Below are 17,550 nucleotides of genomic sequence, written 5' to 3'. Positions count from 1 at the left end.
GACTTTAATAGGGGTGGGCCCATTTTTAGTCCCCCACTGGTCCAACCGGAGGGGACTATAGGTTTCATCTGTCCTGTCCAGCTGTCTGTCCCACATACATTTTCCGGATGTTTTTTGCAGAAGGCTTTGAGTATTGAGATGTAATTGCGTATATAGTTTTAGCATGTACTGTTACAGATGAAGTTTGACTTTCATGGCAATTTACCCATTTTTGACCCTTGAAATTCAGAAATATGATTTTTTTTTCCATCGTTTTGCAATACCTGAAAATATTGAGGTGAAACTTTGTATATAACTTTATCATGTACTGTTACTGATCAAGTTTAACTTTCATGGTGATTTACCCACTTTTCACAGATGTTTGCAGTAATCTCAACATGCATCATTGAATGTTAAAAATAAATTCTGTTGATTGGAGAAATAATTTATATCTTGGATCAGTGGGCGAGGGTGGGGTGGGGCTTCTTACTGTTATCATTTAAGTAACTCTTACTTTATTTTCAGATCTTTTCAACAGCAGCCGATGGTCAGACTCAGGTGGAGATCAAAGTGTATCAAGGGGAGCGTGAGATGGCTTCAGATAACAAACTTCTTGGACAGTTTTCACTGGTAAGTCTTGCTCCAGCTAACTCTTAAGTACCATTTCCAGCCACGGCAGTTTTAGTGGCTAGGCATAGGAGCAGCAATACAAATAAGCCCAAAAAAATTCACAAGTCCACCAGACAAGTACATATAGAAATCTATTTGATTGTCAAACAAATTCTTGTATTTTAAACCATTTTTCTATAATTGTTGTAGTAAACAAGTATATGATTGCTTAATAAATATCAGTAGGATAATAATTTATATAAAGTATTGGCCACCCTCTTCTTTGGACAGAGGCCTTTATTTAAAATAGAAAAGCATGATTTGTTAAGACTGCAGTTTTTCATTCTTGTGTGAATATTTATTCATATTAAAGGGACATTCCTGAGTTTGCTCCATTGTAAGATGTTTCCGACTAATAAAATATTTCTATGATTAAACTTGCATATTAAATATAGTTTCTTGTTTATAATATCAGTGTCTGTATATTCAATGTGTTTCCGGTCGTCTTAATATTTCTAAGAAGCCCAAACTGGATTTTGTCTTCAAATAATTTTGTACATACAAAAAAAACAATATTTTAGGAAATAAAATGAAATTTTACAAAGTACAAATATTAGAACGATCAGAAACCCATTTAATATACAACCACTAATATTTTATGCAGAAAAATATATTTGATATGTAATTACAATCGTTAAAAAGTCTGTTAGTTGATAAAATCTTAAAAATTGCAGCAAACTCAGGAATGTCGCTGCTCATTATAAGACCAGTTTGATTACACTTTTAATTTGGTTTCTGAGGTACATAGCCCATTGGAAATGCACTTGCTTGCTGCATGGCCGGTCTGGGATCAATCCTCGTCGGTGGGCCCATTGAGCTATTTCTCACTCCAGCTAGTGCACCACGATGTACATCAAAGACTGTGATATGTGCTATCCTGTCTATGGGATGGTGTATTTAAAATATCCCTTGCTACTAATGAAAAAATTTAGAGGGTTTCCTTTCTAAGACTGTTAAATTATCAAATGTTTGACATCCAATAGCCATGATTAATGAATCATTATGCTCTAGTGGTGTTGTTAAAGAAAACAAACTTTTCCAATAAGCAATGATCAATCAATCAATGTGCTCTAGTGGTGTCATTAAACAAAACAAACTCTTCCAATAGCCAATGATCAATAAATTAATGTGCTCTAGTGGTGACGTTAAACTAAATAAACTTAAATAGAAACTGATAAAACAATCTGATGTTGTTAATACTTACAATGTATTACTGTCTGTGACAGGTGGGAATCCCCCCAGCTCCACGAGGTGTGCCGCAGGTGGAGGTGACCTTTGACATCGATGCCAATGGAATTGTCAATGTGTCGGCAAGAGACAAGGGAACTGGCAAGGAACAACAGAGTAAGATATGGGATGCTTTATTTCTTCATACCAATCTTAAAGGAACTTACAAATAAAAAAATTTAAAGGCGCAAACACGTTTCATCCTGTGAAGAGGACACTTAAGTTTAGTTAATCTACAAACCTGCAACACATTTCCATAAAGTTAAAACGGAGAGAAGCTGAAGTCTGTAATGTTTAAACGGGGAAATATTGTCTAAAAATAACTAGAGCTTGTCTCACTAACCATTACTTCTCAGATGAACGTGCGTTTTTAGAACTATGAAAAATGCATTTTGAGGTATTACAAAAACCTGGACCACCAGAACCACTTCAAGTGTATGAAATTAATATTTTAGATAATAAAATGTAAGTACTTAAAATTTAAATTATTAAAAATAACTTTAATTGTGAAAAACGTCAGTGTTTAAAAATTAGGGTCTGTCGCTTTTATTGTTGAGGGCACATTTTTAATGCCTGTTGTCGTGACTACTGAAGGTGCATGGTGTGAGCATATATTACTGTGAATAATGTCCCTAAACAAAGTTTTGCACTTGACAAAGTTGGTTAACATTTCTTGTTTGAGACTGCCTAATCCCTTCTTACTCTAGACTATGTCAGAATTACCAAAATGTTTGACATCCAATAGTCATTGATTAATATTGCAATGAGCTCTAGTGGTGTCAATAAACAAAACAATCTTTTAACTTTCTACTTCAATCTTTAGTAAAAAAATTGTATAGGTTTTATCAATATTCTTGGCTGTTTTTAGGAAGGCAATGATGTTTATATTTTTCGTCTCCTAGTATTACTTTGAGGACACACATGTCTGAGCCTTCACAATTTTAAAGAGCACATTTTAAGTTGGTGTACACTTGACAATTGCAATACTGTTAGAACCTTATTCTTTTTTTATCCAAGTAACAATTTGGTGTGTATGCTAGTTTAGTCAATCTATACTATTTATTACTTCTTTAAACATTAAAGAGACATTAAAAGGCAGTTTTTCAAAATAAAGCATTACTAATAGAAATAGAAATACAACAATGGGAAGAAAGCAAAGTGTAGTATTATATTCCATCTATATATATTTTTTTTTTATATTATATACTTTTTGATTTTTTTTGGTTCTGATTAACCCATCTTGATTTGAAGTTAACCTCTATGATTTTTAGGCTTACAGTTACCAATGATCAGCTTTTAGATCTTTATTTAGGCCACTTTATTTCTTTAGACCAATTCTAATGGACTTTGTTCGATGTCAGGTTGCCACTATTAAACATTTCATTAATTCAGTGTTCAGGAGAGATCGGTGATGGAAGATATTGTTGTTTAAAACAGACATTAGTTGTGGGTAGGCCAGTGGTAAAATGTTCACTTGATGCACGGTCAAGTCTATGATCTGCGTCGGTGGGCCTAATGGGCTATTTTTTCGTTCCAGCCATTGCACCACGACTAGTATATCAAAAGCCATGGTATGTGCTATCCTGTCTGGGATGGTCCATATAAAAGATCTCTTGCTACTAATAGAAAAATGTAGCGGGTTTCCTCCCTAAGACTATGTCAGAATTACAAATGAATGACATTCAATAGCCGATGATTAATATTTCAATGAGCTCTAGTGATGTCAATAAATGAACAAATATTTTTACTTTCTACTTCAATGTTCTTTAATAATTTTAAAAATAATTTTTGTCAATATTCTTGGCTATTTTTAGGAAGGCAATGATGTTTATATTTTTCGTCTCCTAATATTACTTTGAGGACACGCAAGTCTGAGCCCTTTTCGGAATTTTAAAGAGCATATTTTCAGTGTTCAATGTTTGTTAGTTACACTTGGGAAGTTTTTCATGCAAGTAACAATTTGGTATGTATGATATTCCTAAATACAACTCATTATTCCACAATTTCTTTGGAAGCTTTTTATTAAGAAACATTAAAAGACAATTTAAAAAAAAGAAGAATGTATTACAAATAGAAAATTATCTATATCCAAGGTATAATATTACAGACTTACATATTTATATTTCGAATCAAATACTTATTAAATATCTTTATCAGTGTTTACTTTTTACGATATTTAGGTTTACAGTTACTAATGTTTAGTATATGAACATTTGGGCTACTTTAGACCAATCCTAATGGACCAAGCCTAGCATGATATCTTAATAAATTTGTATTAAATGTTCATTAGCTAGTTATGAACTTTGTATGCTGACATTTCAGCATGTTGATTAAAGCAGGTATTTTGTGTAAATTGCTGTTATTATTACTGATTAAATGTGCTGTCATTAAACTCTACTTTTGTTAAAATACAATTTCAAAAACACAAAAGAAGGCAATGATGCATATGTACTTAGATTCCTATAATGGTGAGGAAATACATTTCTGAGCCTTCTTATTATGGTAGGTGGAGAAAATAATTCATAGAGAAGACTTTTTTTTCATTTAATACAAATTTATTAAGATGGCATGCTAGGCTTGGTACAAATAAAATTAGTTGGTCACTCCCAGCCCTAATCAAGTAAAAATGTCTGACCATTTCCTAAAATAAGATTTTTTTAAAAATTAATATTTTAATGCAATGTATAATACTCCAAATGTAATATACTATTTAATAGGAATTGAATCAAATTGTGTATAAAGTTAAAGTTGATTTATTAATCATCGGCTATTGGATGTCAAACGTTTGGTAATTTTGCCATATAGTCTTAGAGAGGAAACCCACTTCATTTTTCCATTAGTAGCAAACAATCTTTTATATGCACCGTCCCACAGACCGGATAGCACATACCATGGGATCTGGAATTTCAGTCGTGGTGCACCGGCTGGGATGGGAAATAGCCCAATGGGATCCCGACGGATCGATTACACACCAACCACACATCAAGATAGCATTTTACCGCTGGGCTACGTTCCGCCCCAAATCATGTATAAATGCCATAGCTAGATTAGCAAATTAAAAATAATTAACTGATGTTAGAGCATTTTTGTTTACTCAGAATCAGAAGTGTGAATACTTAAACATTTCACAGAATTCCTCATAACACATGAATGTAATTACATACTGCAAGAGAGGCACTTTAGAAGTGTCACTGCATTCTCATAATACATTTTTTAGAAAGAAGATAAAAACTAAATAATATCAGCATGTTTGTCATTGTAACATGTTTCTGACCAGTAGAGCCTTTTCAATGATGTAACATACAAATTAAATACACAGGACTCGAAACGGCCTGCGGCTAGGTCGCCAAATATGACCAATGTCCTGCTTGGGCGACTTAAATATTAAAAAATAATGACATTAGTCGCCCAAATAATAATATCTTCTTTAGAGCTATAACATATGAGCCACTGTTAATATTTGTATTCCACATTAAAATCTTGCTCATGGTTCGCTTACCATAATTTGCCAAAATGCATTATTATTTTTTGGCCCACCATATATTTGGGCGAGTTTCAAACCCTGAATACATTTTCTTATTTAAAATATCAGTGTCTGTATTTACACAGTGTTTGTTGTTGTTCTAATGCTTGTAGTAGCCCAGACCGGATTTTACCTCCCAATAATTTTGTACGTATGAAAAAGTATATATCACGAATTAAAGTAGAAACTAAGTTCTATAAACACTAGTATATCGCATTTAGTTTTTACTTAACTTCGTGATATATTAGTATACAACCGCAAACACATGCGATATACAGACACTGGTACCAGGAGTGGGGAAAAGCCCTTTTCTCCCGGTCTGGGACCGATTCTCGATCTCTGAGACCGAAATTATTTTTTAAAAACGTGTGTTTGCCGGTCCCACTTTTGTCATTCTTGTCGGTCCGAACCACCTGTCCATTTTTATTATTGGAACAAATTCTTATCCGTCAAGTGGACCGGCCTGCCCAGACATCGGTATCTCATGCATGATTTAAAATAATAAATAAATAGTGGTCAGTATAGCTTGTGTTTCAGACATCTGTGATTTTAAAGTCTGCCTAAGTATATATCGTCAGTCACTGAAGTCGGACCTACAGTAGTGTCAATCCACAGCCACTAGGCTAGACATTAATTTTGTCAAAGTTGCTGAGCCAATCAAGAGATAAAACAGACGTTAACAATAACACCATTCTTGGTGAGAGAGCCATCAAGGTATTACACTCCAATTAAAACAAAGGACCCAGAGTTTGCAACTGGTTACAATCAACACCTGTCAACACCTATGTACGGAGCTTTGTCGGGTCGAGTGTCCCTGTCGGAAGCAAGAGACTTGTGCAATACAAACTGCTTGAAATAGCATAAAATATACTGAAATAATCAATAAATGTATTTATTGTTGACTGTTCAATGTAGTCTATCCAATAATTATAAAGAATTTTAAAATTAACAAAAGGTTTCCACTTTTTTGTTAACAAGTGGGAGTAAGCAGAACAGCTACATGTACTGGTTATCTCAAGAGCCAGTAGAGGTCAGATTTCATCCAATCAGTGATGACGTTATTAATCTCTTTGTCTAAACATGTGCTAGCTCAGGCTGTCAAACGCTTCAACGGTGTGATCTTTTATGAATTTTCAGGACACGTACTGAATACTCGTACTTTTTATACATATATGGGATTTAAATTCATAACTTTTATTCCTTTTTTATATTATTTATTCCATTATGTAAAATATATACAATTTGTGGGGTGTTTTTTTCCCACTGATGTGATAAAAAAAATGTTATTTTTTTATTCCTTTCTTTTTCCCCCTCTCACCCCACCCCCCCCCCCGTTAATGAAGACATCAAGCGGACCGATTGACAATTTTATTTTTCCCCACCCCTGACTGGTACTATAAACAAGAAAATGTATTTAGTATGAAATAGTAGTCGCCAATAAGGCTCTGTTATCGTAAACATCTTACAATAGCTGCAAACTCGGGACGGTCCCTTTAAAGTTTTGATGTATAGTTAATGTAATCAACTGATTTGTTTTGTTGTATAGTTAATGTAATCAACTAATTTGTTTTGTTGTATAGTTAATGTAATCAACTGATTAGTTTTGTTGTATAGATAATGTAATCAACTGATTAGTTTTGTTGTATAGTTAATGTAATCAACTGATTAGTTTTGTTGTATAGTTAATGTAATCAACTGATCAGTTTTATTGTATAGATAATGTAATCAACTGATTAGTTTTGTTGTATAGTTCATGTAATCAACTGATTAGTTTTGTTGTATAGATAATGTAATCAACTGATCAGTTTTATTGTATAGATAATGTAATCAACTGATCAGTTTTATTGTATAGATAATGTAATCAACTGATTAGTTTTGTTGTATAGTTAATGTAATCAATTGATCAGTTTTATTAAGGTATACATGGTCAAGGCAATGATGTTGAAATTTTTCGTCTCCTAACACTGAGGAAAATCTTTTCTGAGCCTTTCATCTCCTTTTAAGCATTTATGCAAGCTGAGTTTTGTGGGGGTTTTAATGTAGTTACATTGAATTTTTTCAAAAAAAATTTCAGTTGTAATCCAGTCATCGGGTGGTTTATCGAAGGATGACATTGAAAATATGGTGAGAAATGCAGAAAGACATGCCGAAGAAGACCGAAAGAAAAAGGTGGGTAAAAAAATAACACTTTGTAATGCCATTGTCATCAATATGGAAACTACTTTATGTCAAAGATATTATTTTTATTTTTATTTTTATTTTAAATATAGTTTTGCACCTGCCAAAGTGTACCAACATTTTGCATGCTAAGTTTGATGTTTATTACTCGAATCTTGTTTACTTTTTAAATACAAATATTATTTAAAATTGTAAACTGACTGGAGTGTGTTCTGTATTGTGATTGGTTAATTACATTCTTTTTCTGGGATCAAATGAAAATAACACCCGGAAAGCTAATGACGTCATTAGAAAGTGACATCATTAGCACTTGGAACAGGCGAAGTTGATGATTCAAGGGTCTACAGTTAGATTGTAGCCAGGTATTTTTTTCAAGAAATGCCAAATATACAGTTCTGTAGAAAAACGATTCAGTGTACAATGGACACAACCATATGGAGTTTTTAGATTTGCGGGTGTTATTGTCTATTTGATGCCCGCAAATGTTTCATTTTTAACCTCAGGCTAACGCCTTCAGTAAAACATGACATTTGTGGGATCAAATAGACAATAACAACCCGCAAATTTAAAAACTCCATATGGTTATCTCCTAAGTATTATCTTTTCAGCAGTTTCTATAAATTTTCACTTTATAAAGGCAGTGATGTTTTATAATTTCCTATCTTCTGAATTTGAATATTGATGCAGAATATATTTCTGAGCCTTTTAACTGTAATGCTTTGTATGGCGCTGTGAAGTAAAATTATACTTTGTTGTTTAAAATATGTATGTTTTAGAAGTGTTAAAATATTTTATTTCACTTCAGTTTGTAGCCCTTTTTTTTTTTTTTAACGCTATTAAAATTTTGTTTTTAAAATATGAATATTTCTGTAACCAATGCATTTCTGGACATCAAAACTTTTAGTATCTCAATACTGATTTTTGTTTAAATTAATTTTTTCCAATAGCCCAATTAAATTTGAAATAATTTGGCCTACAGTCATTCCAAATAATTTATCCATGTAATGCTTCATGTTATTTTTAAAAATGGGGGGGGGGGGGGGAGGAGGAGCTGAATGGATGTCTTGCTATGGCTATGAAAATTCAGGATAGTCCTTATTAACCTTCTAGGCGTGGGACATAGCCCAGTGGTAAATCAAAAAGAGTAGCCCATGAAGTGGCGACAGCAGGTTTCCTCTCTCAATATCTATGTGGTCCTTAACCATATGTTCGACGCCATATAACCGTATATAAAATGTGTTGAGTACATCATTAAATAAAACATTTCCTTCCTTATTAACCTTCTGGGTGGGATGTAGCCCAGTGGTAAAGCACTTGTTTGATGCATGGTTGGTCTGAGATCGATCCCCGTCGGTGGACCCATTGGGCATTTTCTCATCACAGCCAGTGCACTACAACTGGTATATCAAAGGCCATGGTATGTGCTATCCTGTCTGTGGGATGGTGCATATAAAAGATCCCTTGCTACTAATGGAAAAATGTAGTGGGTTTCCTCTCTACGACTCAAAATGACCATATGTTTTGACAGGGCATAAAATTTAGCACGTACGATTTTGTCGTTCATCTGTCGGTTATGCAAAACCAATATCAACAAACGACCGATCATTTGTGCAAAAGCTGTAATCGTTCGTCACAAAATTGGCTTTTTTTTTCCTTTTTTTTTCACTGTTTTTGGAAGAAAATAATAAGATAACGGGCCTACATTGCCGATTGCTGGTTATTTTGGCCGATATAGGATTCGCATAATTTTGGTACTTTCCGTTCAGACCCGGAAGCAATAAACTCGATGCTTCCAGGAAATCCCTGTATTAACATTTCATTCAGATTATTGTTTGGCACCAATAAGTACTCCCCTGTAAAAGAACCGATGGGGTTGTGTGTTGTAATGAAAAAGGGCAGCTTTCAAGTTGGTTCTAGCATACATTTAAAAACCAATTGTATTTATGATCAGACATTTGATGGAGAAAAGCTACGAAATTCGTTCATATTGCATTCACATTTAATTACCGTGATCCAATAAAATTTGCATTTGTATCTGAACTACTGAAGAAAATCGTTCGTCTAAACACTAAAATCACATGATCGGTTGTCTCAAAAATTCAAACTGTATGCCCTGTTTGACATCCAACGATTAATAAATCAGTGTGCTCTAGTGGTGTCGTTAAACAAAACAAACTTCTTATTACCTGGTAACCTTCTGATTACTGGATTAAGTTTTGACAAAAACAATGTTGATGTGAGACAAATTTATAAGCATTACTCTTATATTTTCACTTAAATTTTTTATAAATACATAAAATAATATTCATATTTGAATCGGTAAGTATTATTTTCATGGGTTTTTCTTATTTTCAGTTAATCATTATTAAAATTGGGCAATTTTTTTGATATATGAAGTTGTGGCCAAATGTCCAGTGTTTTATGTCCATTATTCCCAATAACTGTTTTTCTTACCAGAATTGTGTTTTTTTGTAAATGAACTACAATTCAAGTCCCAATATTTAATGATTTTCGTTGTTGGTAAAACAGTCAAATTCAATATCAGATTATCTGTCAAAATCAGCTTTCAACTCCTGAACATGACTGCAATGTTGTCAAGCGAAAATACTTCCAGAAAACCACCTTTATAACTAAAAACTATCCAAGTATTTCTCAAGCAAAACAAGGAACTAAAACAGACATTATCTTTTCAGCGGTTTTTATTTTTCACTTTGTAAAGGCAGTGATGTTTTTAATCTCCTATCTTCTGTATTTTGAATAGTGATGCAGAATTTTTTTTTCTGAGCCTTTTAATTAACGTGGAAGTGTTAAATTAGTATTTGATTTTTACATCTTTCTTATTATCAAATTAGGTGTCAAAATCAGCTATCAACTCCTAAAAATGAGTTGTTAAGCAAAAATACTTGCTGAAAACCACTTTTCCAACTAAAATATCCAGGTATTTCTCGTGCAAAAACAAAAGAACTAAAACAGTCATTATCAAAATTAGTCTTGATCAGTGGGGTTCTTTTCACAAACCTTGTCATCAGGAGATAACCACAACAAGTTATTTATTATTATTATTATTTATTATTATTCTGATTGGTGAGTCAGTGCAGTAGTCAGAAGGTTAATATATGTGTGTATTACATCTGTAGGAAATTGTTGAGATGGTTAACCAGGCCGACAGTGTGGTTCATGACACGGAGACAAAGATGGAAGAATTTAAGGAACAGCTCCCCAAAGAAGAGGTCAGTCTTGTTACTCACTTGTTGAGTTCCTGGCTACAGGTTTCAAAGCTATCTTAACACTACGATATCATAAAACAAATTCACTAGCCCTACTTTACTTTAAGTTAATACAATTTTACTAAATAATAGTAATAATCAGATATGTCAGTGGGTAGGTGTAAACCACTTGCACCGACCAGTGATCAATAACTGGTTCAGCAAAGGCCATGGTTTGTGGTATCCTGCCTGTGGGAAGCGCAAATAAAAGATCCCTTGCTGCTAATCGGAAGAGTAGCCCATGTAGTGGCGACAGCAGGTTTCCTCTCAAAATATGTGTGGTCCGTAACCATATGTCTGACGCCATATAACCGTAAATAAAATATGTTGAGTGCGTCGTTAAATAAAACATTTCTTTGTTTCTTTCTTTAATCAGATATGTCATCATTGGGGGGTTGGAGTGGGGTCAGTATATTCATACTGGTGTTGAGTGCTTCGTTAAATAAAACATTTACTTCCTTAACCATATGTCCGACGCCATATAACCGTGAATAAAATGTGTCGAGTGCATCATTAAATAAAACATTTCCTTCTTCTCCTTAAACTCACTCTTCTTGTTTTTACTCTAGTGTGATCAGCTGCGTGAGAAAATAACAAAAGTTCGTGAGATTCTTGCCAACAAGGACTCTGAGTCCCCAGAAAACATCCGACAGGCGACGTCCGACCTTCAGCAGTCGTCGCTGAAACTCTTCGAGATGGCTTACAAAAAGGTATTTATTTTCTGCTTGTTCTTTTTAGGTATATTCTTTTATGTTTCAATTTTATTAATGACCTATGGTGCCGTTGGGCTGACCCAATGATTATAACATTGTAAAGTAATCATATCAGCCCTTTAATATTTGCGATGGCAAAAAGCTATTGCAGAATTGATTTGCAATGGCATATTTATCATTATTACCCCATAGGTCACTCGGATGAAAAATATTTTCCATATTTTCTCTTTTGAGAAATGACGTACATTACTATTGGACAATTTGACGCTTACAAACCAGTCACCTTGTTGGTACTAAATATGATTTGGCAAATACACAATGACATCATTTAGTTTAAAGAGTTTTCGTTCAAGACTGTTAACTCTCTCCGTCCGGTTGTCGAGTGTACTCGACTTTAGCCGTTTCACTGTGAAATCCGGTTGTCGAGTTCACTCGACAATCGAAGTAAGGTATTCCCTGATTACTATAAATAGCCCTGTATAGACTATTTATAAGCTACCTTCTGCGCATGTACGGATGAATGGTCCAACTTCCTTCCTGTATCGAAAAATCTAATGCTTACATGAAATTTTTTTACTTTTTTATCTGTTGAAATCCTTTATCGCGAATCGATTTTTTTTGGCCCAAATAAACATGGCGGCCGACGAAGATGCTATTTGGAGAGAATTCTTTGATGATAGCGATTCAGATGAAGATTTGTTTGAAGGTTTTATGGCGAGTGATATCGATGGAGAAATGGATAGTGAAGATTTTTCGGAATCTGATGTTGACGTTCCGACACCAGGTGTTTCATTATCGGATTCGTTTGAGGATTCTTGGCTTCCGCGATTCGACAAACGGACCGGCGTTTTGCTCGATACAGATGGAACAGAAACTGCGTTTGAAATATTTTGTAAGTTTCTTGACGAAGATTTCATTTCGATGCTAACAATTCAAACGAACTTGTACGCAGAACAGTATTTTGAAAAGCACCCCAAAGATACATTACCGCCTTGTTCTACAACACGTGGATGGGTACCTGTAGTGAACACTGAAATGAAATCATTTTTGGGCATTTTGTTGTTCATGGGCGCTGTCAAGTTGCCCAATTATGCTTCCTATTGGTCAACAAATGCATTGACCCAAATGAAAGGATTTCGAGAGATCATGAGCCGTGATCGCTGGCAAATAATATGGATGTTTTTCCATGTGTGTGATAACACAACAAACCTTCCAAGAGACCATCCAAACCATGACCCAACTTTCAAAATCCGCCCTGTTGTTGATAAACTGATTGAAAGATATTCGCGACATTTATTACCCCGAGAAAGAACTTTCTGTGGATGAAAGCCTTATTGCATTCAAGGGCCGTTCATCTATGGGTCAGTATATGCCACAGAAGCCACATAAATGGGGACTGAAAGCATGGGTACTGTGTGAATCCTCGACAGGATATTGCTACAACTGGTTTATGTATGTTGGACGAAAACAAAACACAGAGGTGGGACTAACTAATTCAGTTGTCATGCAGTTGTGTGAAGTTGTCAAGGATGCAGGACATCATGTATACATGGACAATTTTTTTTTTCTTCACCACAATTGTTCAAAGATTTATCAGAATGCAGTGTTGGAGCTTGCGGCACTCTACGGGCAAACCGACGCGGAACTCCGCCTCAAATACAGAGAGCTAAGTTGAAAAAAGGAGACGACCCAATGTTTGTTCGGGACGACAAGTGTTTATTCATTGCCTGGATGGACAAGAAGCAGGTAAATGTGCTGTCTACCATCAACAACACCCGTATGATGATCAGTACATTCGATGCAGGGACCCAGCCAATAACAACAGGAGAGAGATCAACAAACCAAAAGCTATCGAGTGTTACAACCAGTTTATGGGTGGAGTGGATTTATTGGATCAAAAGATTTGGACCTATCTTGGTGTGCACAGAACAGTAAAATGGTGGAAAAAGGTGTTCCTCTATTTATTGGAACTGGCATTTGTGAATTTCACAGTTGTCTGGAAACGGTTGCATCCAGGTGTGAAACTGGACAAATACAAACTACGTCTTTCCATCATTTCGTCGCTTGTAGCAACACACGATCGTGCCACAACTGCCAAGCCAAGATACAGCATTGACGATGTTCCAACAAGACTGGAAAACAAACGCCATTTCACCGGGATCAACAACAACAAGACAAAAAGTGGAGCTCAGGCATTTCCGGATTGTGTTGTGTGTTCGGATCGAAAAGTTCCAAAAGGTCGACATCAAACACAGTATATCTGCAAACAATGTGATAAACCTATGTGTCCTTATCCTTGTTTTGAAAGGTACCACACATTGCTGAGTTTCAAAATTCAGTGCACAAAGGACTTGCATAAAGAGTAACTGACAAATAAAACATTGTGCGAGTAGAAATGTGGCAAAATTTGTTTACCGTGTGTATTTATTTTTTTCAAATTTATGTACAACATTTATAATTTCAAAAAATTTCACTACAAATATTTACAATTGTAGAAAATTATATTAGTAATAAATCTTTCATTACATGTTGTGGTATTATTCCAATAATTAATAAGTTATAATCATTTTTAATGAACCACTACTAATTTCCTCCATTTCACAAAAGGAGCCAGTTTTTGGAACCTGGTGGGCAAAATTTTGTCCAGGTTGGAGAGAGTTAAATTCATAACAAAATGTAATTTTAATGCAATTCATTATAGATTCTTTTTTTGCAGAATAAAGATAACTTTTTTTTTAACATCTGTAATCATGATTAAAATACAAAGTTATAGCAATACTCAGAACTCTGTGTAAAGTGGTTTACATTGTTTCTATACATGTACATCCATTTGTGTCGAAAATAAAGGCTTTTAGAAAATAAATTGCTGGGGTAATAAATAAAATAACAACGTAGGTACCAGATATTATCAAATTTATGTCCCATCTTGAAATAATTTTCATTTGTCACTCACTAAAACTCGTGACTACAAATAATATTTCTCTCGGGACATAAATTTGATAATAACTTGTTTATTATTCTCCATTTATTAGCTATTCACTTTGTTATTATTGATACATATTGATCTGAATTTCGAGGACTGAAATAACATTGTAATAAATGAAGAGTTTAGTCGCAAAACGCGATATATCCATTTTTCATTTTCAGTAAAAGTGATTTTTTAAATTGGCGTATATCGCGTTTTGATTTTTAAAAAAACGGGATTTACCCAATGCAGCAAAACAGCAGACCTACGATTAGCCCTTACTGACATACAATAATGGTTTTAACTAAAAATTAGAAAGAAAATGGTTTATATCGCGTTTTGTACCTGAACTCTTCAAATATTGTCTTTAAGTTAATAAATATGGACCAAAAACAGGTACGTTCATGCATATACTGAAATGGACTGAGTATGAATCAGAACATTGAAAAGGAAAAAACCTTAACTGGCAAAATGTCTGCAAGTTACTGGGGTTTTTTTTACAACTATGTAACAGGAATTTTCTGGATGAAAAAGAAGTTGTCTGGTTTAAAAGGTGAAATGAATGCATTCGGCTTTTGAAAAATATGCAACACTATCATGTCTAATAATGAACTGCTACTGAGGAAAAAACAACATTGTTACTTTTACATGCATAAAGGTTTAAAAATCTATCGTCTTAAATCTTGCAGATGGCTTCAGAGAGAGAAGCGAAAGAAGGTTCAAGTTCTTCTTCGACAGAAGAGAAAGAAAAGGACAAAGATTCATCGGAGGAATCTTCCGAACAGAAGGAAGGGAAGAAGGAAGACAAGAATTAAGAGAGAGAACTTGAAACTTACAGCTCTCTCATAACACAGTGGAAAGATTAATCATTTGTACAGCCTGGTTTCTGCATTGTGGGCATTTTCATCATGTAGAGATTCAAGTACATTGTTTGAAACCTGGCCTACTAGAAGTATGCAAAGACCATCTATTTATTACAGATTATATTGTTTGTATTTGATAACATGGACCAAAAGTGCTAACATTTAAATAAATGCTATTTTAGTCTATCCAGGTAAATATGTCAGTAGGATGGATATTAACCTTAAAATACTGAAATAATGTTGACTAAAATATTTTACATTTCGAGCAACTTCCTTACATCAACCAACAGTTTCTGTAGTCAAATATATATAAACTTTTTTTTTCACAAGCTAACCATACTATTAGGCATCGGGAGTGTTTAATCTCCATATTCATTATTTCACTCATTATCATCAGAACAAAACCATTCGCTTCCATATTCATGTGGTGTAAAAAAACGTAAATATTGAGATTGAACGGAGTTGCCTCCCTTCAGGAGGTAAAGTTATTTTTGTCATAGGTTAATAAGTGTGTTAACAGCTTATCCATGTGATTGATTTGATACAAGTTTGATGTGTTTGTATATTTTGATATCCATAGTCATTATACAAATCTGTACTAGCATATATGCTACTTCCAAATCTTCTCTTTTTTTTTTTTTAAACAAGGCAAATGAAAAAATATATAGGTGACAATCACATACTGATTGCAGGCCCGTAGGAACGACTTTGGGAGTAGAGGGGCACTGACGGATTGAGTACAAACTATATCAGATTTTGGTTACAATGGCAAACACTAATGAGCTAAAAAAAAGTTTTAAAAAGTCACAAGTGGCCCCTCCCAGATTCCTACGGACCTGGGTAGTTAATGTGGTCATATAGCTAATTTGTTCATGTGGACTTCACAATTTGCTGTGAATCGGGTGAAAGGAAATTTTTCCACTATCATTCGGGTTCCAGGTATCCAATGAATTCCATTTACTGATTGGCCATGATGCTTTCTGCGTTGGTACAGGTGTAATATGGTGGTATGATTAGACATGATAATGCTCGTGATTTTAGTGGTCGAAGATTTTTTTTGCTTGGAGATGAAAAGTTGTTTCTTCATGGTACAAAAATCCATCAAAAGTGTTTAATTGGACAAGACATCTGTAAATGTAAACAGTCACAATTCTTTTTTTGCCAGTCTCATTTATCACAAACGTTGTAAAACATTTATTTTTAACTCCTAAATGTATTTATCGAGATCAAAATAAATTGATTCCATTACTATTTGCTCGTTGTTTGGCACAGCATATCATACCACATAGTATGTAGTGATTTATCTAATCATGTTACAGTTTGCAATAAATGTGAATACTTCTATACAGGAGTAAAATAATGTCACTTTGTGGATTCCTGTTTAATGCATCTGGGTTTGTTTAACATTTGTATCGTGTACAAAATGTAAGGGTAGAGCAAACATCACTCCTTGTTAGGGGAACCTCGGTCCATGAAATTCGCAATAGTAATCAACAGTGCTGCCTCAAAAAAACACGCAAAATTTATTTGTGGCAGCATTTTTATCATTGGTTATTTACTGTTATTTGTATAAACTTAAAGTACATTTGTTGGTCTCTAACCAGTCCAATCGGAGGGGACGGTTTATGTCTGTCCATCTGCCCCATGTATATTTTTCTGGATTATTAATTTTTTTTTAAACATCTCATGATAGTAAGCTAAAATTTTGTGTACACCTTTTATCATGTAAATGCAGATCATTTCATGTTCATCGGTATTTGCCTATTTTTAACAGTTATGGATCTTGAACTTAGATGAGAAAATTGGTTCGGTTCGGAAAAAAACCTGTATTGCATTAAGCAGTACTCTGAATTCTTGTTTATGAAATTTGTTTAAAGATACAGACTGGTTAGTGCAACAGTACCTCAGTCTTAATGTATTTTGTATCCTTCGAGTGTTATTTCAGTATTAGTAATTTTTAAGAAATCTAATAGAAATATTATCAACACCAAAACATTGCCATATTGTGATCATTTGGGGGATGTTTGACCACACTAGCATTATTCCTCAAATTAAAGAAGCACAAAGTTGAATATCTAATAATTTTGGTGTGTACTGTATATAGATACTGTGATGTTTATTAGAAATTGTATTTGACCCGATTGTGCATTAAAACATGGTAACTTGC

The 17,550-nt window shown here is 34.1% G+C and overlaps 1 protein-coding gene across 1 annotated transcript in view; it reads left to right on the top strand.

Annotated features, from left to right (window-relative positions):
- The window catches only part of LOC121382841 (stress-70 protein, mitochondrial-like), a 39,732-nt gene extending 22,183 nt beyond the window's left edge, over positions 1–17,549 (top strand). Inside the window, exons 12-17 of the mRNA XM_041512469.1 lie at positions 505–609; positions 1,875–1,992; positions 7,473–7,567; positions 10,714–10,806; positions 11,412–11,552; positions 15,210–17,549. Of these exons, the coding sequence (XP_041368403.1) occupies positions 505–609; positions 1,875–1,992; positions 7,473–7,567; positions 10,714–10,806; positions 11,412–11,552; positions 15,210–15,335 (678 nt within the window). The 3' untranslated portion in view covers positions 15,336–17,549. The remainder of the gene's footprint in view (positions 1–504; positions 610–1,874; positions 1,993–7,472; positions 7,568–10,713; positions 10,807–11,411; positions 11,553–15,209) is intronic.
- The last annotated feature ends 1 nt before the right edge of the window (position 17,550 follows it).

This window comes from Gigantopelta aegis, chromosome 10 (genome assembly GCF_016097555.1).
Source record: "Gigantopelta aegis isolate Gae_Host chromosome 10, Gae_host_genome, whole genome shotgun sequence".
Classification (NCBI taxonomy): Eukaryota; Metazoa; Mollusca; class Gastropoda; order Neomphalida; family Peltospiridae; genus Gigantopelta; species Gigantopelta aegis.
The sequence above is the reverse complement of the archived record's forward strand: the minus strand, read 5'-3'. Positions and strand labels throughout refer to the sequence as shown.